Source organism: Pteropus medius, unplaced genomic scaffold (genome assembly GCF_902729225.1).
Source record: "Pteropus medius unplaced genomic scaffold, Ma_sr-lr_union100, whole genome shotgun sequence".
Taxonomy (NCBI): domain Eukaryota; kingdom Metazoa; phylum Chordata; class Mammalia; order Chiroptera; family Pteropodidae; genus Pteropus; species Pteropus medius.
The window spans coordinates 20,354,418-20,378,441 of record NW_024342467.1 but is presented as its reverse complement, the minus strand read 5'-3'; the positions used below and the strand labels follow the sequence as shown (position 1 = coordinate 20,378,441).

The window sequence follows — 24,024 nt, the reverse complement described above, 5'->3', positions numbered from 1 at the left end:
AAATGTGCCTTTAAAGAGTACATATCTGCCCAGCATTCAAAGCAAGCCGCACTGGGAAGAATAGCCCAAGGCAGTGTGACTCACTCCACCTTCCAAAAACTCATAGCAAGGTAATCAAACATACGCAATTCAGAAAGAAAAATACTCACACGTGTTTATGTGCAACATACACGTTGACGATTGCCTCCTAAGACTCTATTTCTCCTTCTATTTAGGACCTGATTATTAGCTGAGCACATCGTCAGCAGAATAAAGACCATCCTCCTCAGCTTCCCCAGCAGTTAGGCGGCATCATATGTCTCTATTTCCCAGCATCCCTTGTGGTTCGATGTGGCCAGTGAGACGTAACCAGTAGCATTAGAGGAGATTTGGGAAGAAACTATAAGGGGAGGCGTGAGCTCCACTAGCCTTCTGATTTCTTCTACTACCAGCCTGGAACACAGATGTGATGGCTGGAGCTGTAGCAGCTATTTTAGACCTTTCTGGTCTTTAGGCTCTAAGTCAGTTCTAGGCTAGTGAGACAAGATTAGGAGCTTAGGTCCCTGAAGACACCATAGAACCTCCATACCAGCCGTGACTGCCTACCCCTGGACTTCTTTCGTCTAAAAATGAATGAAAGAATAAATGAAAGAGCTTCAAATTTATTTCACCTATGTTTTTATTTTATTCTGTTATGTGCATTCAAACTGTACACCATAGAGATCTAGGCGAATTTAGTTTAAGCCTACTCTCCCCCAAATCTATTGCATATAAGAGTCTAAATTACGTGAGAATCAACGCATAGCATTTGGGAGTCCAAAGCTCCCTCCACGATGCTCCGCGGGGTACCTCCCTCCAAGGTGCCCCACGCGTGTCTTCTCCCCGTCCCTCTGCCTCCGCACGCGTTTCTCCCTACGCCTTCTTAGCTCTGCCCTGCTCTGATCCAAACACGAAACCTGTTCTCACTGGTTTCCACAAAAATCCATTCCGAACCTGGGCAAAGTATTATCTCTCACACGGCACAGCGAGCACTTTGCGAATCCACATTGGCCCTTCCTATTAGCCTGGGCCTTTCTGCCACCCGACCCCCCAGCCCCTCTCTCTTGGCCCCTTAGCCAGGAAGATCCTGTTGTCTCATCCGTCCCCACTTCCACCTTCTGTCTCTCCTTTCTCTGCTCCTCCTCTCTTCCTCCTGCATCGTGTCTAAATTCTTCGGCCTCGCTTATAAAAAGAAATTCACTTGCCACAGCTCCTTCGCCCAAACGCTCCATCAGGTGCCCAGCAGACAAAAGACATTCTCTTTACTAGAGTCCAGTCTCCTTAGAAAGCAGCGGTAGTAATGGATGACACAGCTGGGCCAGTGCGTGTGAATGCATCTCTATAAATCTTAAGAACCTCAATGTGCATGGACGAGAGGGTGGGTGTGGGGGGAGTGGGGAAGGGGTGTTGGAGCCCAGATCCTGTCGTGTGCCAGGGTCACGGCCAGGCCTTCCATCGCTACTTTTAACGCGTCAAGGCACACTGACTTGTTTCCTTGTGTGTCTCTCTTCCTGCTGGAAGCTACTAGCATACCTCTCGGGAGATGGGTTCCTGGGTCTCCACACTCTCCACCCCCCTGTGGTTACTTTCTGTTGACATGGCAAGTGCCCCTCCCTCCAGCGATAGTCCCTATGGCTGCCCGCACCTCCGGGGTTGTCCAAATTCCTACTTTGGATCTACTTCTGAACATTATCAAAATGAAAATTCCCTTAAATGTTCTCCGAAAATATACATGGCGAAACATGTTAAAATCTCAACATAACCTGATAAGGAGAATGTTAATTCACTGTTAGCTTTACATTTTTTTTAATATTTACCAGTAGTTTTTTTCACTCACATTATCTCTTTAATCCTCACAATTTCCTGTAATATTGGGATTAGAGACTCCTTTTTTTTTAGGCAAGGCAACCCTTGGTTGACCTCACAGATTGCAAGGACCTTGTCAGCTTACAATCCCTTATTTTTTTTTTATTTTTTACGCCTACAGCACCTGGTCTTCCTAGGTGGTCTCCCATCCAAGTACTAACCAGGCCCCACCCTGCTTAGCTTCCAAGATCAGATGGGATCGGGCTCGTTCAGGGTGGCATGGCCGTAGACTAGAGACTCCATTTTATAGTTAAATCAACTGATACCCAGAGAGGTGGCTTGCCCGAAGGCACATGGCTAGCCGGTGAGAGGTGGCTTGCCCGAAGGCACATGGCTAGCCAGTGAAGCCATCATGAAGATGTGGGTTCCCTGATCGTAAGCCCAGAGCTCTTTTAGTTGGCTGACATGCGCCTTTGTCATGAATTAATTTACTGTGTCCCTCACAGAGAACAGAGAGAAGGTTGAGTAGAGCTAGTTAAATAAACTCTAACTAGGGGGGAAAGGGCAGGCTGCACCGAGGACCTCCAAAGAGAATCCTGGGAAGCCAGAAGCAACGAGAGGGCCGCTTGGTGTCAGAAAGAGGAGAAAGTCAAAGAGAAGAGGCGTTTTTGTGACAACACCAGCTTTTACAATATCTCCTTTCACCCGGGTCATTTTTTTTTTTTTTTGATTTTGAGCCATACAGTCTCTTGCTGCGAATGAGATGGCTGAGGCCCATGCAGATCAAAAAATAATTAGGAAGTTCAGACAGGACAAGCCAGAACCACAGTGTGACATTTGGGAATCGTGAAGCCTCAACCTTCTGCTGCACAGAGAGACAGCCTGCGGTCTGAGTCGGAGCGCTCCGAGTAAAGCAAGCAACAAAGTGCTTCGAGGAAGGAATCTCATTCTCAAAAGCAGACTTTGAGAAAATCAGGACTGGAGCGTCTGACAGCAGGGGTCCTCTAGGGACATCGTACAGGGTCCGATTGGTTATAAACCGCAGCCAGGCCCAAGGCTTTTCAGGAGGTTGTGCAGAGATCCTAGGTCATGTGCACTCAACGCTCAGTGAACAAAGGCAGCCCTGTGGAGGGACATGAGACCAGCGAGTCTGAGAGTCACCTGTGCAAACGGGAGATGCTCCCCGCCCCCCGCCTTGGTGACAGGAAGGCTCCGTCTAGCAGTGCACGGGCACTCACACTCGCCCAGCACCAACCGGTAAGCAACACCACTTCCTGATTTCTGGGTTCCTCTTTCGGCCCTACCCAGTGAGAACTCCCCCTTCAAGCATGAAAATGGCTTCAGTTTATGGAAGAACCACTAGGTGTCACATACTGCGGTGACACGCCCTTACAGGGACTCTCACCCCTGGAAATGGTGAGGACTTCCCCAGTGCCCCGCAGCCAAGCCAGAGGTGCCAATGTGGCTGCCCCAAAGCCTGTGCACACAGCGGTCTCAGACTCGCCATCCTTGGGTGTCTGTGGCGGGGAATCGCATCTCACACACGCGACCAAGGGCCTGAACTTGCATTCTCTGTCACCCTGAGATTTCCCAGGCCTGCTCACAGCTGTAAATCGACACCAGGAGACCCTCAGGAGGCCCAGAGCCTGTGCCAAACGTTCTAGGAGCCATCGGAAGTTTCCTCGCTGCCCCGTGGGTTAGCAAACCAGACTGTGTGCCCCTCGGCATGGCAGGGACACCGAAGGTGGTCCTCCTGTCTGTGCAGCCAGTGCCCTTCATCACTCCGTTATCTTGCCTCCCCAGGATATCTCTGGGACTTCTCTAGGCCCCGACCCCTGTGTGGACCTGGTGACCTCCACAGCTTCCCCTGGTCATAGAGTCAGGGACCTGGAGAACCAGCAGCTCAGCCTCAGAGGAATCCACAGGCCCATGGTGACCAAGGACATCTCAGGATCCACTGGCCCAACCTGTGTTGGGCACACAAGTAGGGACATGCTCTGGGATGGGATAGCTCTGCCACAGATGCAGAGATTAACAAACTGGCATTTGTTAAACTGGCACTTCAATCTTGGAAAGAGTACAACTCTAAATTCTACCTGCTACTTAAAATGTTATTTTTAAGTAAAAGCAAGAGTTGAGGGCGGGGGGGTAGGAGAAGGAAATTTTACCAAGTTTAATAGCTATCATAATATTTCATAAAGTTTATAATAAGCTCTCCCCATAGCCCAGATAGGGAGAATAAAAATCACGTGAAGTGCTACAATCTAGAAAAAAGATTTTAGATTGTAGCACTTTGGTCCAGTCCCCTAATCTTGTCTGAGAATAGCATATGACTTCACTGTATCGTGTCTTAGAAAACAAAGCCGTTAGATTATATGTCTTTTCTCTATCGACGATCTGGATCCATTTTTTTTGTTTGTTTGTTTTCTCCAGAGAAACAGCATTCAGTTCTCAACTTCGAAACAGAAAATCAGTCTCTTAAAAATGAACGAATCACCCCCAGGTGAGGGATGCAAACACATTTTGAAATTCTGGAGAAATTGGCTGCAATCATACACAGCCAAGTAAATATGAAACTGGTTAATTCTGGCCCTTTTTTTCTTACTGGCTTTAAAACCAGCCATGCTGACTGCCCATTATTGCATTGCTCATTTTCTGCATACCAAATGCAAGGTCTTGAGCAAGCTGGACCTTTAAGGAAAAATCCAACTTCTTTAAAAGAAAATAACGACTTAAGCAGAGTATTTTTTAGCAACAAAAGGAAGCCAACCTCACCACATAGAGCTGCTGAGGGCAAAGCCAAGAACCTTGTGACGACGGCTGCTACGCTATGTGGGCACTGCTAACCCAATTGCTACAGAGTTTTGTTTGTGGTTCAGTGTTTCTTTTCTTCCTTCGGTTTTAGTTTTACTTGGTTTTGCAAGAACGAAAAGGGAAGGGCGTCCTACCCACCGCGGGACGATTCCCCCACGCTTCAGAGGCTCCTGAGGGTCACAGCTGCTGACTTTAGCCAGCCAGCGCAGAAGTGCCCTGGCTACTACCACTGCAACTTGGGTTTTTCATTTTCCTGCCCTTTTTCCTGCTCAGAACTGCACAGCGGGGGTGCCCTGAAGCTCTTCCCAGAGCCGGGCCTCCGGGGCTCTCTCTCGGGTTGTGCAGTAGAGGGGAGCGTTGGTGTGTGTCTTAGTAGTCACTGAAAAGTGTGTTTGTGAGCGTGGGGGCGGTGTGCGTGCGTGTCAGAGGACAGACAGGAAAGGGAAGGGCGCTGAACGCATCTGCGACCCCTGCTACAGCGTCGCTTAGTCAGAAGCTTCTGCGGCCCGGCTGCTCTCCGGGATGAAGTCTCCCCACAAAGTCCTTTTGGTGGCTCCTCTGTTCTTTCTCCTGACGTTTCACACCTCGGCCTTTCCAGCCCAGGACGACCAGCCTGGCACCAGACCCTCCAACGGCCACATCTGCATAGGTATGTAAATATTTTGCATATTTTTTATGCGGACACAATATTGTGGTCAGATACTTCGCTCTGCATAGTAAATCGCCTGTTTAGTGACATGGGTAGCTGTAAGGTTCCAAGTAAGGCACCAATAACCTCACCGACTTAGAAAAATTTTGAGTGGTAGACTGAGCATTCGCACCACGTGCACGTACGTATGTACAGTAGTGCTCTATACAGCTGCCAGTTGAATTAGCAATACACATCTTTGACCTCATCGATGGCTGGAATTTCTCCCCTGGACACTCTGAAGTTCTCACCCTTTTTCCCAAGGACAGTAGGCAACATCACACAGTGGAGAGAAGAGCGACATCGAATGCAGAGACACACCTGAGTTTGAATCGCTGGCCACCTGCTCCATCTCTTACTGTCTGCGAAACCTTATGCGGGTGGCTTAATCTTCCCTTGACTCCGCATTCTTACTGATGAAACGGGGCCAGCAATACCCACCTCACGGGTGCTGTGAGAACCGAGGTCATGCATGTAAATCTGCGGTGTTTGCACACACCAGGGACTCAATACCCTTAGTCTCTGCCTCTCGGGGAGCCCAGGGTTGGCAGTAATAAGGTGCTCACTTGGCAGCACTGAGTGCCGAATGAGATCCAGCTCCTTCACTTGCCTTTTGTTGGAGGATTTTATTTCCAAGTCGTCGTTTTCTGTTTGGGGAGCGGTAGTTTTGGAGAAGAGCGAAAGTAGAGTAAGACCTCTGATAATCATATTGTACCTGAAGCTTCCAGAACAGTGGCAGGCATTTTAATGGGTCACTTGTGGACCCAAGGAAACTCAGAACTATAAGCAGCAATTACTCAATAAGCTTCTCGGATAAAAGAACCCAGAGTGAAGTACGGTGGCCATATCTTACGAATGGAGAATCTAGACACGGATTCTGACCCGAATTATGGTACAGAAACATATCTAAATTAATCCTAGTTCCTGAAAACCATGGCCTCGGGTCATAATATATGCTGGGGAACACACCTCTAATTCCAAAGCCTCCTTTTAAACTAAAACTTGAGACCCAGATTGCCTGCGACTCTGTTCCCCCCAGGCCCGGAAGCAGAGGTCTGTGGCTCCCGTGGAACCAGGCCCAGGACGTCATCCTCACACACTGTCTGGTTCTGTCAGATAATTATTTACCACCATGTCGCTTTCTCAGAACGAAACCCCAAAGCCAATCCAATGGAAACGCACCTGATAAAGGCTTAAGTGAAATAAGCCCTACCTCTAGGATGGTTGCACATTAACTTCAGGCAAGTTGTCTGGGGTATCGGGCCCCCGCCGCCAAAATGCAGGCGTAAGACACGCGTCCCCCACCTGCCCCGTTCCCAGCGAGGCCAAGAGTTCGGAGGTGCCAAGGAGGTTCCAGAGAGGCTCGCCACTGCACAACACATTTAAAATATAACCATATGGTCATATCATCATTTTGTGGGGCAGTAATTTTCAGCACCTGGCTGGCTCCACGTAGGGTTGACTGAGGTCACTGTGTGGTATTCAGATGGCGGATTGACGGGTCTGGAACAATCCAAGATAGCTTCACTCACACGCCTGGCACCCTGGGGGAGAGAGAAGGCTGGGAAGCTGGCTGAGCTGGGAACATCAGAGCTGCCACCCTCGGTCTCTCCTGCAGCACAGTCTCAGGGTGCAAGGACGTCTTCCATGGCAGTTTTGGTGTCACAGAGAGGGCGTTTCAACAGCAGGAACCAGCGGCTGCCGGTCTCGCAAGCATCGGGTCTGAAAACTGGCACAGCATCACTTCTTCCAACCTCTGTGGGTCGCAGCGGTCACAGGTCCCTCCACTCAGACCCAAGGGGAGTGGGCATACATCCCTCCTTTTCGTGGGGACTGTCACAGAATCTGCGGCCCTCTCTGTTCACACCAGCTCACTGCAAATACTCCACAGTGCACCAGCTCAGAGAGACTGTCAATGATGAGGTGTGATGATGAGGTGTAACTCTGCCGGGGTGGGAGCAAGAGGCACCTGAAGTGTGGCTGACATTCGCTGAGCCAGCCGCGGTGGGGGTTGGGAGGTCCAAACAGGTGTCTGACTGTTCAAAGGTGGTTCCTGCGGGAACCCTCAGGAATGTGTGTGCAGGGCAGCTAATTGAGGAAGACACCTGTGAGGGAGTGAAGGCAGCAGGGGAAGGCAGGCTCTGCTGCAGCCACAACAGACGGCCTCAGCCAACCCCATGGAAAGCTCTAGAGCTAAACTGGCTCTTCAAAGTTGTCTCGAAGTGGGTCCAGGCCTTGGAACCCTTACACTGAATAGTCACTGGGTGTGAATTGACCCTTAGGCAGAGGCAGTGCCTGGGAGGGACTCCTGTGTGAGCCCTCAGCGTCAACACACCCAGTACGGACACCCCCCATGTTGTTTATCTGTTCTTTGTGGATGGACACATGGGTTGTTTACACTTCTTATGAATAATTCTGCTATGAACATTTATTTACTAGGTTTTGTGTGGACATATGCTTTTGCTTCTCTTGAGCATATACCTAGGAGTAGAATTTCTGGGTCATGCAGTAGCTCCATGTTCACTGCCAGACTGTTTTCTAGCAAAGTTATTATCCCTCTAACCTGTTGTGATCCTTCATTTTTTCATCATAGCATCCTATGGAATGATGCCTCATTGTAATTTCGATATGCGTTTCTCAAAGTATCGACCCTTTGTATGTTTTCTTTGAAGAAATGTCTGTTCGAGTCCTTGCCCATTTGGGGTTATTTGTTTTTTATTGTGGAATTGTAAAAGTTCCTTATAAAATCTTGGTATTCTTGGAAGTGCAGAAGTTTTAAATTTTGATGGGGTCCAATTGATTCATTGTTTCTTTTGTCTCTTGTGATTTTTGTGTCATATCTAAATCTTATATTTTTAAAAATTGTTGCCGCCCTTGATTTGCTCTTGTCTCTTACCCATTCCCTCATCTTGTTTCCCATTGGGTCACTGGCCACCATTCTGGTGACCAGGGGTCTAACTCCTTGGATTGCAAGTAGCAGGAATGAACTTGAGCTAAACTGCAAAAAAAGAGGAAGGAAGGAAAGAAGGGAAGGAAGGAGGAGGGAGGGAGGAGGGAGGGAGGGAGGAGGGAGGGAGGGAGGGAGGAAGGAAGGAAGGGAAGGAAGGAAGGAAGGAAGGAAGGAAGGAAGGAAGGAAAGAAGGAAGGAAAACTTTCTTATGAGAATCCCAGAAATGAATTTTAAAACCAAAGGTCAGAGAAACACAGTCAAGGCCTAGAAAATGAGCCAAGAGCCCATGAATAATGGCTGCCGGGGGTCAAGGGATTCCCTCTCCCAACCTCTCGGTGCTACCTCCATCTCTGTCCCTACAGACCAGCTGCTTTTATTGCTCTAGGCCCTTTGGCCAACCATAGACTCCCACAATCCAGCGCTCACACATAATAGCTCAGCCCATACAGAGACAGACTCTCCTGGTTTCCAATCTACTTTCTTGGCAGAGAGAATCTAGGCTAAGTCTTTACAGCACTGAATAAGAAGCAGGTGGGAATGAGGAGACCTCACAGTAGAGACATGGCTGCCAGAGTCAAGGGGTGAGGGACAGCTCTCACCAAAGGGGAGGTTGTTGTGACTGGAGAGATACACTGCAGAAGTCACCGAGTGACCGAGCCAACGTCCCCATCGTCGACAACCCAGCCCCAGTCCCAAGGGGAGCCTCTGCGGTGGGAACCAAACATAGACCTGGAGGACATGGCCTTGAACATGCTCCAATATCAGAGCTAAGCTGTACAAAGCCCGCATGGTCCCTTTCTTCATGTATCATAATGTTTGTGCTGAGCCGTGCATCCCATTTGATCACTAAGCAAACGTGGACTCCACTGTGCTTGAACAGGCAGTGCCTCTTTCTATCACCTTTCAAATGTTATGGAATCAATAATGAGCCATGTTTATTTTTGCAAAACATCATTTTCTTTACATGGATGGTTTGGGGGCAAAGTAATCCCTACATTTCTAAGTCATTGACATTTAAATTAATTCGTTTAGGTTTTTTTATTTTTTTAAGCATGATACGGTGCTCAGGAAGACTTTTAAAAGGTTAAAAAAAAACAAAACGCTTTTTTTTCCCCCTCATTCATGTTTGATTAAATATATAAAATACCTTCAGGGTTCATTAAAACCTCCCTTCTCACCCCCGGGCCCCACACGAAGTGGTCAGAGATAACTTTATAGTTTGATTGATAAAGAGGTGGTCTTATGGTTTCAAGCCAATGTGAACGGCAAAATGAGAGTGTCACTGACAAAAACAGGAAAGATCTAAACACAGCCAGCAGAGAAGGTTGAAACTGTATGATCACAGTTTTTGTATCCAGAAATTTCACCTTCTCTGCTTCTCCATAACCGAGCACGTGTTCATGAGCCACCATTGCTGCGGATGGAGAAAATACTTCATCTCGCCAGTTCCATATTTAAGATCTGACTTTGTCCTTTAGGTTTATACGGAGGACATTTTTCATCACTTGAATGAACTAAATCTGCAGCTCCAGCACTTGACCAAAAACATATAAAGTATGCATTAAGATAAAGGATTTTGCTTAAAAGATTATACGAAGTGTATTGAAAAGAGCAGTATTTTAAGTTTCCGATTTTCCTGAGCATATTAGATTTTAACAAGGTCTCTCTAAGTGAAATTGTAATAAGCGTAATTAAAAGATAAGCCTTAGCAAAACTTTTTAACTATCTCCCAGAAATGGAGTAAGTGAAAGACTCCACTGACCAGGTAGCAAATGCTTTTGCAAGCCAGAGGGTTTCCAGTTCTTTGCTTTCACTACAATCAAAGGAAGACTCAATAGAGCTGTCAGGTGATAGATCGTTCGAAATCATTTTCCATGAGAGAGCGCTCTAAGATTTTCGACATTTAACTCAGAAGAATAAAGAACTGAGCGACATCGCTGTATCAAAAGCTCTTCCATCTCCATTTGCTTATTTAACGAAACATGTTTTCTCAGCATTTACCTCTTTAAAAATGAAAAGTATTCATGTAAAGTATTCTTTACATGAATACGTAATATTCTTCAAGAGATATAGCTACTAATTTAAAAGGCCCCATCATCTCATTAAGAGGTGCCATTCCAATAAAATTTTACCTTTACTATTTAAGACTTGTTTCTCAAATTGGCAGTACATATTATTTAGGTAAGTTAATGTTATGAATAAAGGAAACTCTATCCAGAAGAATTTTTAATACTTAGAGTGTTATATTCACAGGAAATTAAAAATTTTATTTAAATTTTATACATATTTTAGTGTTAAGAGGTCTAATAGTGTGATCAATAAAATACTTTCAACCATAAAAGTATATTACATTAGAATGAAATTCTATCACTGAAGACAAATACAAGGAAGTAGATTTTTTTCACTGAAATAGGAATTCAAGGCGAGGAATTATCAACATAAATTTCTCCCTGTGAAAGAAGAGTTTGATTATATATTTTTTAAGAGGATGAGAGTAAGTATAAATCACTATAGTATTTAGATTTCTTTATATACATAAAGCAGATTAATGTATTATTTTTATTGTAGTATTTCCGATCTGCCTATAATTATACCATTTACAACTATTTAATTTGGTATCCATTAATAATATTTTAACATCCATTCAAATGTGGAAGGGGTACATAGCTTTGCAGGTTCCCTTCAGGGGTGTGGGGCAAACTGTGTGAAAACCACTGGGCTGCACTCCAGAGTCAAGTCTCCAGCGCAGGCCCGTGCTCTGAAGTCTGACTTTCGAGGCACCACCGGGCCCCGCCCTACCTCTCACGCTCCTTCTCCACAGACCCAGGGCCCCGGCCTCGCCCGGCCGACTCTCCTTTCTCACCTGCAAGTCTTAAAAAACGCTACTGCTCTTGCTGACGATCTTCCTTGCCTTTTCCCGTCAAAGGAGGTCCTCCCATCGCTTAACGCTCAGCTCCTCCAGCCAAGCGCCCCCGGCCCCCCGAGGCGGAGCTCGTGTCTCCCTCCTCTCTGCTCTCAAAGCACGAACAGCTCCCTCCAGCGCAGCACTACACGTCGCAGTGACTAGACTGTTTTTCTAGTCGCCCGTCTCCCCTACCGGTCTGTGACTCCCCGGTCACCTTCGCAATCTCAAGCTTCTCAGTGCATAGTAGGTGCTAAGAAGTATGTGTCGAATACATAAGATGGAAGGGCTGGCGCGTTCACTTCATGTATGTCTCGTTTTCGATGTATTTCTAAACTAGCCAAACCGACGTCCTGCGTCTCTCCACAGTCTGCCAGTTCCCTCTCACCGCCCTTGCTCAGCCTTTGCCCTCAGCCCTGGTCTCGGCCGTAACTGCCGGACATACTGCCTCTCTCGTTGCCAATGTTCTTGAGAAAGTTGGCAGTTTGGAACCTACCGAGCACTTTCTCATAAAAACGGTGTTCCAGGTGGCGGTTAGGTTAGGCGGTGGAGCCCAACCTTCCCAAATGTCGTGAAAATACTAGACGCCTGCTTCCACAACGACGACAGAAAAAACAACCATAGAAAAGTTAAAAAATTGTTACTATTAAAACATGTTTTTTTTAAAGATAAGTTGCTGAGCTTCTGTTTTAAAAAGAGTTTATGGAGAATGTGCCTTTGCCCTATGGCGCCCTATTCACCGTCTCTCTCTGAAACCAAGAGCTCTTCATTGATCTCTCTGCTCCCGCCTTTGTCCGCTAAGATCCTTCCTCCCATGGCAGCCGACATGACACCTCGAAGACACAGATGAGTTGGAAGCGGCCCCTCCACAAAGTCCCCGTGGCTTCCCAGCCCACTCAGGGTAAATTCCCACCTCTTTGCCGTCTACGAAGCATCGACTCCGGCTTTCGCCACTGCCAGGCGTTTTCAAGGCTTTTCAATGGCATGTGGGCTTCGGACAAATGGAGAATCTAACAGACTGCTCTCTGCATTTGGCTGCGTTTCCAGCCAGCACAGATATGATTACAATTAAGAGTTTCAAGAGTTCTGTTTCATTTCAAAAGTATCCCGCGACACAGCCTGCGGTCTGCCTGACGTCTGTGTCCGGAAGCAGATCCTCGTGACAGGTGTTTTTATTTGGGCCCATCCGCTTCTTTTTCTACAATATCAGCAGTGTCTGTTTCTATTAGACTCATCATTTTCAGATGTCAGGTGAGAAAAGATTTTCCATATGCGAGATTTCAGATGGTGACCACTGAGCCGAATGCATAGCTCTCACCCGCTGCCATCACATCCTAAAGGAACAGTAGCTTGAACAAACCCGCATTAGCAGAGTCAGACCTTTCATAAGCAACCAGAGAACAGTCTATAATGGGAGAAATTACTGTGTCCGTGCATCTCTCGAAGGGAAAATATTCTTTAGCTTCTCAAAGACAGTGAAACCTCTTATTAGAGATTATAGCAAAGTCGATTCCCTCACTCTGGCCTCGCTGTAGACTAAATCGATGATCCACCTGGCAGAGGAGTTGAGCCCCCTGGAAATGGGCGGAGATGTGCAAGGGAGCAGGACTCGAATCAAAGCTCAGCCCAACCTGGGCGCTTACATATTTCAAACCCCATTACCTGCTTTTCTGCAGAGTCTTTTTGATTATGATAAGTCTTCACTAGGAAGAGTGATGATGGTGCCGAGATGCACCCGATCTTCAGAGACAGCTGACATTTTTCTTTTGGGCTTCTTATTTATCTAATGATTTCTAACGTTAGCCAGCAGTGGAAAGGAGCCAGGAAAGTCACAAGAACCCTTGATGAAATTCTTCTGAGTAAAAAAAAAAATAAAAAAATCCTAAATCTTATCAGCACAAAGTGCAGATTGGTCCCGAGCATCACAATGCTCTTTGCATTCATCCTTCCAAGCGTTGGGTGGAAACATACATGTACTGGAGTTGAGTTTTCAGGGAGGGGAAATCGTGTGCAAGGTCTGAGGTCACCGGGGGGCCCCCAGAATGGAACCTCCTCAAGGAAAATTCCGAGAAGACTTCCTTTATGCTCCGCGTTCATCCAGTACTCCTGTTACACTAGACCAACCGTGAATTTCCAATTCTTGCATCAAGTCTATTATGCCAACGATTGTACGAAATTGTTATCTTAGGTACCAATGAGAAAGCAAATGTGCTACTACTTAACTTGTGAAAAATACGGAGAAAGCTCTCTTGCTCTTTGAGGCCACCAGTCCTGTTTCTCTCCTGGAAATGCATTTTCTCCCACTTAGAGTCTCTTTAGAGTCACATCTCCCTTAACAGTTGACTGGCATTTGGTGTTTACCATCCAGTTTATGTCACTGTGGGAAGTATATTGTGAGCTCCCTGTGGGAGGGGCCTATATCCCCTTCACCTAGGGTCCATTAAAGCCTGGTGTGGTTCCTTGCCAAGGACAGGATTCCTCGGCCAAATGCAAGTGTCTTTTGTTAAAGCCAGCCCTGGAAGAGTCCTCCGGTGTCTGGGCAACAGACGTGGCTTTTACCACCGTGGGAAGGAAAAGACAGCAACAGGCGGAATTTTCCTAGCAATATATCCAGACTTCCGTAGTTTTTTTTCTCATTCATGTCTCCTTAAAGAAGCAGCCCCATTATCCACAGAGGTAGAGGGTCTTCCCCAGGACTGTAATGTCTCACTCATATACTCCATGACTGTGTGCTGAGCTCATGTATCAAGCGTGATGCTAAGCCCCGGAGTGAACAAATACATCCCTGACTTTCCCCTCAAGGGGTCTGATGTCTGCAGGGGAGGAAATTGGAATAGCATTTAATACCTGTCCCAGGTAACGAGTATGAAGCACTGGGCCGAAGGAGAGGAGGAGACCACGGATTCGGATTGGGAGGAAAAGGAGGAAAAAAGATCCTCACTGTAGTTTGCGGATCTTCGGGCGAAGGAAGGGAGGGGCAAAAGTAGCACACGGTGGAAAACTCAGCCTTTCATTGGGGGACAGGGGGAAGGAACTGGGCTCCCGACAGAGTTGAAGCCTCTTCTGAGCAGAGTAACATTTGCTTTTTTCTGGTTCCTCCAAATATTTGTTGTCTCAAAGATGGGTCACTTAGGGGAAACTGAGACATCACAACAGTCCTCAATTATCCTTGTGTGTTCCTTCGTCATTTTACGTGAACAAGAAAATGACACCAAGTCTATCTGTATTCACCCCAAGATGCTCCCTGACCTTATTCATTTGAAAAATATTTATCTCACGTCGTGTCCAGAACTATTCTGGGTACATACTGAACGTTCCTATTTCACCTCGGTCACTTAAATCACCCAGGCTATTTGTCATTTGCTCTTTTCTTTGAAGGCACATATTGAAAATGTTCTGATAACTGAAAACTGCGTTAGGCCGGGTCTGGAGTAATCATATTTTTCCAGAGTTTTTAAGAAGGCATGTAAAATCCTAAGAGCCACAGGCAGCGTCGCAGGCGTGATTCACAGTGGGATCTGGTCACTTGCTGTCTGTGCCAGTCTCCAACTTTTATTTGCAAATCCCTACACCCACCGAACTTCACGTCCGCTCTGGGTGTCCAGTGCCACCGCTCATTGATAAGACACCGTAGGAAGTGACTGCTTGGCAAGGACTCCACCCACTCCCACTGCACCCTTCTCTGATCCTGAGCTGCATATCGGGACCATTTGCTATAGAATCTGTAGTTGGACTCAAGAGAGGACACTGGTTGCTTGACACCAGAATGAGAAAGGGAGCCACATCCGATAATGAGACTGGGGCAAAGAATAAGCAACGCTGTCGGTGACAGGACTGAGCCGGAAGGCAGCAGCAGGTGTACCCATTAACGCTCCCCCGTGGAGAACCCCAGCAGCTGACCACTGAAATGCCACACAGGTGGCTTTCCAGTCAGCTCACCTCAAGTCGGCAAACACCTCTCGACTCCCAACTCCAAACCAGGCCATGTGCCAGGCCCCCGCAGTTAGAGAGAGCGAGACCCCATTCCCGCCCTCAAGGGATGTCTGGTCTCTCAGCGGTTAAAATGAAATGCCGGAAGAATTTGTCAGTGAAATTATATTGGACCTGAGGGTTTTTACTTCAAAGCTCCCCCTTTCCAACTATGCCAGGCCGTAGCCTCTCATCAAACCACAATATAATTACTTATCATTGTTTTTTCACTCCACTCAGCAGCTGATGATCAGAGACATAAATCAGGGTGTAAACGTATATTATAAATGTTGAAAACATTCACGTATATTAAATATATTTTATATATTGAACATAAAAGTGATATTGGTTTATCTCTGGCTGATGTACTGATGTTTATCTTTTTTACACTGTTCTATATTTTTCCAATTTTTTAAAATGAGATTGTATTGCATCTACATTTTTGAAGTTATTTTTAAAATAAGATAAAGTATATAAGAAAATGCTTTTTAGATCATAAAGTGCTAATAAGCATTGACTACTAAATTCACGGCAAAGTAATAGAACACTCAGTGACCTTGATAGTTGATGCTGATCAACGCTTCAGCAAGTAGGTGCTCTCAGAGCCCTAAGGCTGTGGTTATCAAGATGGCACTTTCTCAAACTGCACGAGCCCAGCTTTGCCCTCGTCACCTGAAGGTGAAGAACGATGGAGGCGGAAGCCTCGTCAGACGTGGCAGTGTCTAGGAAGGTGGGCGCCCTTCATTCTTTGCTGACAAGCCCTCGTTTCACAGGTTGTATTTCTTTCTGCCTGGCAATGCCCAGTTGTGCTATTCACATCTGTTATCTCCCCGCTGCCTCAAGGAGTCCTGCTGGAAGCTGAGTTTTAATGAGAACTTGCATGGGAATGTGGGTCCCCAGCTCCTCGAGCAGATGGATAATAGTAAGCTTACTGTTGAGCCAGCTACCCCGGAACTTCATGTCAGATGTAAGCGCTTTTTTTGCCTTTATGGGCACCAACCTCCGCTAATAAGTGTGGTTTCTCTTATCTCAACGAGGCCTAACGAGCTCCTCTCACAGACTCACTGATCTTTGATCAACCAACCTCTTGTGTGTGAAAGAAAGAGTCTCCTCCCTTCGGAAGAAGGTTTGAGCCTCCCTAGTAGATCAGGAGATCAAGGCTGGCCATAGAAACTTCCAGGAGTGTCGGCCTAGGAATTCTGGGCCTTTACACTTATATATCAAGGTGGCTGAAGGATGCATTTCTCACTGAATCCAAGGTTCCTCCTAGACACTCATTACTGTGGTTCCTGCTTTCAAGCAGTGTGCTCTGTGGCTGAGAGGTAAAACAATGTTTTACGATCGCGTTATGATTTCAAAGGCTCATTCACTTGCGCTGTGACCTCATTTACTCATCACGGCGGCCCTATGGGAAGCATATTATCTCCTATTTTGCAGTGAGGACACCAAAGCTTAGAACGTCTAAGATGCAAGGGCGGGACCCGACCCCAGGTCTGACTGCAGAGGCTGGGCAATGTCCACTGCTTTTCTAAAATTAAAAATCTGACCCAAGGCCACAGGCAGAGAATGCGTGGAACGGGAGTGACCGTGATGAAGCCAGTGCCTGTAGAAGGGAAGGGAAGGGGAGAGAGGAAGCCCGTGTCTGTGGAGCTTCTGCTCCGCACGGGCTGTTCTCCTTGTGCTACCTCCTCTAAAACACATCTCTTTCTCCCACGCAACCAAAAAGAAGCAGAAATAAAGCAAGGTTCATTTCCTTCCCCTAAGTCACATAGCTTACACGTGGCAAAACTGAGCTGATCACCCAAACCCCCCCAATCTTCTTACAGCATTTCACGTTTCACTGCAACTCATTATGCATTCAGTCACGCGATGGATTTCAAAAGGCCAATGGCAAACAAAAGTTATGTTTTTGGAAAGGTTGGTGTTCTTAAAGACACATACACATGTCCCCTGTCTTCCCCCTGACTCTCCAGCAGAGTTTTCTGTGCACCCTGCTGACATACTCTTCCACTCTCTTGCAGGGTGTGTGGTAGTGGTATCTGTGATCGAGCAGCTTGCTCAAGTTCACAACTCTACAGCCCAGGCGTCGATGGAGAGACTGTGCAGCTACCTGCCTGGTAAATACGGGGAGGGCCGTGCAGCTCTGGGTCCCCTTTCCTTTCCCAGTCACCTGTTATCCATCACTCATCAGCTGTCACGAACGAGTTTATTTCCTACACATGCTTACGGAGGGGACTCCGATTGTGTTATTTCTATAAATCGATACTTTATGGGGCTCCTAGAAATTAAAACACACACACAAGAAAACCATTCTAGGCTGTTTTTTTTTTTTCCTCTGACATTCATTTTCCATCATGGCAGAATAATGGTGGTCAATCATGGTCATCGTGGTCAAAATAATGAACAAGGATTGATGATTTGTGTTGATTTGACCACATACACATACCCAGACACACGCACAGGCGTACCAACACAGAGCTTTGGCCTGAGAAGACAACTGATCTCAAACCCCAAATGGGAAAATAATCTGAAACATTCCATTGATTTGAGCCAGTTCTCAATAAAACCCTTTTCCTGTCCTGCAGAAGAAGGAGAAGATTAGTGGTTTAAACAAGTCATATATTTGATTTTCAACCTCAACAGAAAGAAAATATTCTTTCTTCCCTTATAATTACTGTTAGGTGAACAATCACAATGAATAAACTTTGAGAGTCAAATTTTCATTCACTTAATGTAATGGAACAAACTCATCATAGATGCCTGTAATATTTGTTTTAAGTAGGTTAATTGGACTAATGAATCTTTGATTTTATATAGCACTCTGTGCCAGTGGCACCAAAGCATTTTCAGAGTATTTATTGCATGCAGTCACATATGCATTCACAAGCTAAATTTTTTAAAATTCAAAGAGTCTACAGCCATGTACCCTGAACAAGCCTGATCCCGTCTGATCTTGGAAGCTAAGCAGGTTCAGGCCTGGTTAGTACTTGGATGGGAGACCACCGAGAAGACCAGGTGCTGTAGGTGTAAAAAATAAAAAAAAATAAGGGATTGTAAACTGACGAGGTCCTTGCAATCTGTGAGGTCAACCAGGGGTTTCCTCGCCTAAAAAATAAAAAATAATGATAATAAATAAATAAATAAATAATAAAATTCAAAAAGAACGACTGGGAGAGGGCAATACACAAACACGTATGTTTACAATTTCCCATACTGACCACTGCTGATATGTGTCCATATGTGCATCAAGTCTTGCTTTTGTGGAATTGGAACATGGCTGATAAACTTGCAATGCCCTATGGTCCCTCCAACCCCCAGTTCCACTCCCCTCCTTTCTCCCCAGAAAGGACCACTCATGGGGACCTACTGAGTATTCTTCTTGTCGAATCTTAAACCTTCACATTCCCTTGTGGGTATTCGCTTGTTGTGAACCCATCACCAATGTATAGTATTGTTGCGTTGGTGCTTTTTTTAACCTTTTTTTGGGAAAAGAAACGTAGGAAATCACACAAAATAAATGTGTAGTTTTAACACCCTTGTGAACATAGTCCAGGTGAAGAAGGTAGTCAGTCCAGAAGGCCCATCCACATCTGCCCTCCTATCACGAATCCCTCCTTTCGCCCTGAATTCTACTGCAATCAATCATTTCCTTGCTCTGCTTTGTAGTGTTGTCACCCACACAGATATTCCCAGACACCATCGCACTGCCCAGTTTTAAAACTTCTGACGTGTCTTTTAAGTCTATTTTAACCTACACATTTCCTTTCCATCCTTTCCTTTTCCTTGTAAGTTAGCTGGGGAATTTGCCCCGTGGAGTTCCCATAGTCTGGATTTCTCTGACTGCCTCCCTGTGGTATAATCGAATACGTTTCTCTGGGCCCTGTATTTCTTGAAAATTGGCAGCTGGACCCAGAGGCTCGATAAGCTCCAGTGTGATTTCTTTGGAAGCCTATAAGCGGTGGTGTTTTCTTTCATCAGAAGGCCATCCTAAGTGTTTTCTCTTTTTCCTTTTTTGTGATGTGAGCAGCTGTTGATGCTCAGTGACCAGATCTGTTATTTAATAGGGAGGTTGCAAAATGGTGCTACTTGAATCCATCATTTATATTTCATTTAGTAATTAAAATATATTAGAGACAATTTCCCTCATCATTATCGTATTTTAAAGACATTTTCCCCACAGTTCCTAATGGTGCTGTTCACACTAGAAAAGGCAGAATACATGGTTGATTCTTTTGCTTTATTTGCCAGTTTTCAAGTAATTCACTGCCTTTCTATTATCATTCTGGAAGATTCGACTAGTTTTCTTTAAAGTATCATTATAAACTCATGAAATTAGTCATATTTGATGATTTTCAGTCTATTTCCACTATTCTTTTGAAGCTCAAATTGTCCCAGTTTTGACCAGTGGAAACCTCTTGAACTTGGCGCCTGAGCCTTTGACATGAGCCTAAGTCACCTCTGATGGCTTCCTCACTAACTGGCAGGACAGGTGTGCCAGCCCTGTCTTATGCATTTCCAGCCCCAGGCTCGCAATCAGCCATTTCTCTTTGAAGCTCTGTTTTCTTTAGTGGGAAATATTATTTTAAGACCACAGTCTGGGTGCGTGGGAATGCTCAAGGCTACCGAGTTGGTCATTCTCTCCAGGCCTCTCCGATAGACAGAGATAGAAAATACACGTATATACACTTACATATATAATTTTAAGATAACCTAATGAGTCCACATTGACACTACAAATTCAAATTCAGGACTACAAGATTTTTTTTCTTAATCTCTTCCCCACATAGCTATATCTGCTTCTCTCCACGCTCTAAGTCCTAATTCTCAAGAGCAAAAGGACTGATAGAATTCAAATAGCCCCTAATTACTCATTTACCTACTCCTCATTACACATAGAACTGTCTCAGAATATCGATTCTACTACTACTACCAGTAATATATTTTATAATCATCGTGAGCAGTTGAAATTGTTGTTCGCCTGAGCTCTTCCCATTTCCCTTTTTGAATCATCGTACCGTATTCCCTGAGCACACAGCCGTTACTTACAATACCCGCTCCCTTCTCGCCCTCGTTTCGCCTTAGTCCCATCAGCCACTCTGTGATTAATGTCCACCATCAGCCCTCACGAGGACGTCTGTCTAGTTGAGCTGTTGTCTAGAGCTCATTTCTCAGGAGCGGCTCATGAGAGATAGTCCCTGAATTTCTTGCATGTTGATTAACAGGCCGTCTATGCCCTTTACACTTGAAAGTCAATGTTTTTCTGGATATAAAAATCCTTGGCACACATTTCTTTCCCTGAGTATCTCAAATACGTTATTAAAAAGCCTAGTGACAATCTAACTTTATTTTTCCTACGAGGAAATTGTCATTTTTGCTAGAAGTTAAAAGGAATTTCTTCTTCTATAAAATTTAGTCATCCAACTAGAATATGTCTCGGCGTAAGCTGCTGTACTTTGACTTCCCGAGGCATGCAGGGTGCTCACTCAATAGGTGGTTTCAAATACATTTCTTATACTTTCAGGAAAATTTCTAATATTTGTTCAATTTCCTTAATTTGGATGTCTTCTTTGGGGATTTCTCTTATTCGTATTTTGAATCTTCTTTGCCTATCTTTGATATTTTACCTATCTCTTGACTACTTTTTATCTTTTCACTTAATTTTTATTTTAAAAATTTTCCTCCTTTTCACCTTCTATTTCTCTTAAAACATCAGGAATTATATTCACTTCTTGTGTTCATTCTCCTTTAGAATTCATTTCTTTTATAATCTTGTATTCTTCTCTGAGTTTTCTTTTTATTACCATAATGAGTTTTTCTAATTCTGGATTTCATGTCTTATATCATTTTATTAATGCTTCTTAGCTCATTTTGAAATACAACATTAGATTTTTAATTCTTTTTTTGGCAAGACTTTCTGGCATGCTTTTGCTATCTACAGGGATGTGATTCTGTTCTTTATTTTTTTTTCTTATAATAACTTCATATGGGAGTTGACCTAGATACATTTCTGTTGCTCATTTTTATATGAAATTAGTTTTTCAGAACTCTCGGAAAAAGAAATAGTTCAAGGTAGCTTTTCTAAATGCGCAGAGCTCCTGCCTCCATCGTTTTGTATAGTGTTAAAAAAAAAAAAAATGGCAGGTCGCTTTCTGAGATTTTCCGACTGTGTTCCCTTGCACGCTTTTGTCTGTTCTTTCTCTTTGCGTTGCTTCTTATCCAGTTCAGCTTCGACTCTAAACCCATCAGTTTCTCCTCACCGTGGGCCCAGTCCTGAGGAGCTCTGGTGGGTCCGTATCCAGAATGTGTAGGTGCCAGATCACCCTGGCTCCTTAGTCCTTCTAACCTGGCGCCCTTTGCACTCACCTGCTAATGCAGTTGGCCGGACCCCTCCCAGTCCCAGCCGCTGCTCTTCAGTTAGCCCACCAGGCTTTCTAGTCAACACCTGTGGGTTATTTGGGGCTTCTCCTGTTCTCAGGTTTATCTGACATCCCATTGCTCCCTCTACTTCTTCCACACAAATGCTGGTAACCCACCAAGCGTATATTAGGCAGAGATTCAAAAATATTCCAAAACTCTGCTGCCTCTACCATCATCTTTCCAGAATCCTCCCTTGTGGGCATTTTAATTTTACATCTATGTCTACTGTGTTCATTGTTCTACAACTTCTGTTTTTCACTCAACACAATGTTTTTTGAGATCTATACACATTAAGACATGTAGACCTCAGTCAAGCCTCTCAATTACTCCATAATTCATCAATAAATAGCCCGTGTTTTATGTATCCTTCCCATTATTGGATATTCACAAGCCGTTATAAACCTTACTTTATATTTTCACATCTCTGCATTAATGGAGAAAAAAATATTATTACTATTTTACAAATTGAATAATTGGTTGTCATTTCTGTGGGACAGACCAACACTGACAGATATCATCATTTATACCATGAGTTTGATTTTCTCTTTTCAGGCACAGTTGTATTGTCCAAAGATGAGAGACTGAGTAAAAATCTTGTTTCCTAGGTTACCCCCTCCTAATGTACTAGCAAAACATAAAACAACGCAGACCAAGATCGCTGATATTCAAAGTGCCATCTTGGCTTCTTCTGATTCATAACAGAAAATTTTAGAATCTGCCGAGATACAGCGAGAAGCTGAAAGTCAGATTCTGGGAAAATAGAAAGAAGTTGGCACTTCATCACAGGAAGCAAAGTAGGAATTTCGGTTTTCATTGGTAGGTTACCTTTCAAATTTGGAGGAATTTCAAACGACTGAGAAGTCTGTTTGGAGTTATTTGCATTTATTAACTAATGTTTTACTTCTGGATAGAAATAAGATACTCAGTTCAGGTGAACGGCTCCTTCACTTAATGGACATAAAGGCCGGATGTGGGAAACAGTGCACAGGGTGGCTACATGAATTGTATGCGGTGACAAAGATAGTCTGTCTCCTATCTAAGGACTTCTCCTAGAAAATATAATAAGCCTGGACCAGACTGCCTACCTGCACCCTGTATGGCCTTCCGTCTGGTGAGCCAGGAGGATGGGTGACAGGAAGTGAAATCATGCACATTGATAAACGCTTATTTTAAAGATTATTTTCAAGTAGTATTGCTTTCATCTCCAGAGCTAAAAAGGTACAGAAAATGTAACCTTAGCAGAGAAAGCATGTGCACAGCATTCTTGAGAATAATCATTCAGTAAATCACATTGGCCTTTCCCATGCGGGGGAAGACAATTTTTTTGAACCTTGCAAAGCATTTCTGACCTTCAGTTTCACCCACTGCTTTTGCCTCTGGCTATCATTAGGAAATACCTTGGAAGAATCTCAGAATGGTTAATGAGAAAATGATTAATGGAATCATTCTCACTGGGGGTCCACAGACTCATACACCCTGAGAGCCTTGCTAAAACTTCACTTTCTCGGGTCACCTATGCAAAAATCTTATCTCCATGGACTATGGTAAACACTCATGCAGACTTCACACACGAAAGCAACTCTCCTCACGTTCTTTCCGTAGGTTCTGAAAATCTACTTGCTGCTTAGAATATATCACCTCAGAGCTAGCTCTGTGATCACTTCATCTGACTCTGCTCCAAATTTCTCATCTGTAGTTAATGTATAACAATACCTGACACACCCCAGGTAGGTGAGGCATTGAATAAAGTGTCCTGAGTACGTTCGTTGAAACACGTACTACGAGTAACACGGGCTACAATCAAGTTTAGAATATTTTCATTATACCAAAAAGGAACCCCACACTTCTTGTCTTTTACCCCCCTCAAAAAACAAAACATTCATCCTTTCAGCCGTAAGCAACCGGTAATCTACTTTCTGTCTCTATGATTTGCTTGTTCTGGGCATCTCATATGAATGGAATCAGATAATCGGTGGTCTTTCATAACTTTCGTTCACTTAGCATAATGCTTTCACTGTTCATCCATGTAGCATGCATCAGGACTTCATTGCTCTTTATACTGAATAATATTCCATTGTAGGATCAGAGTCCATTTTGTTCATTCATTCATTCGTTAATGGATATTTGGATTGACTTGTTTCCACTTCTTGGCTATTTTAAATAACGCTACCATGACCATTCGTGTACAGGTTTCTATGTGGATATATGTTTTTTGTTTTGAATGTATACCTAGAAGCGGAATTGCTGGGTCACATGGTCACTCTGTGGTTAACCATCTGCGGAACTGTCAGACTCTTTATCAAAGTAGCTGTACCATTTTACGTTCCCACCAGCAGCGTAGGAAAATTCTAATTTCTCCACATCCTCATCAATATTTGTTATGGTCTGTCCTTTTTATTACAGCATATCATAGCGAGTGTGAAGTGGTATCTCATTGTGATTTCGATTTGCATTTTCTTA

At 44.7% G+C, this 24,024-nt stretch overlaps 1 protein-coding gene, 1 non-coding gene and 1 pseudogene across 2 annotated transcripts in view; 2 read left to right on the top strand and 1 right to left on the bottom strand.

The window, feature by feature from the left end:
- Positions 1-1,996: 1,996 nt before the first annotated feature.
- LOC120602616 (5S ribosomal RNA) lies at positions 1,997-2,115 on the bottom strand. Its single transcript, XR_005652801.1, has one exon. It is a non-coding gene; the product is annotated as a 5S ribosomal RNA (ribosomal RNA).
- Positions 2,116-4,545: 2,430 nt separating this feature from the next.
- Positions 4,546-24,024, top strand: part of AOAH (acyloxyacyl hydrolase) — a 137,377-nt gene continuing 117,898 nt past the window's right edge. Inside the window, exons 1-2 of the mRNA XM_039862763.1 lie at positions 4,546-5,287; positions 17,169-17,264. Coding sequence (XP_039718697.1) covers positions 5,161-5,287; positions 17,169-17,264 — 223 coding nt within the window. The 5' untranslated portion in view covers positions 4,546-5,160. The remainder of the gene's footprint in view (positions 5,288-17,168; positions 17,265-24,024) is intronic.
- Positions 18,058-18,174, top strand: LOC120602636 (uncharacterized; annotated as a pseudogene).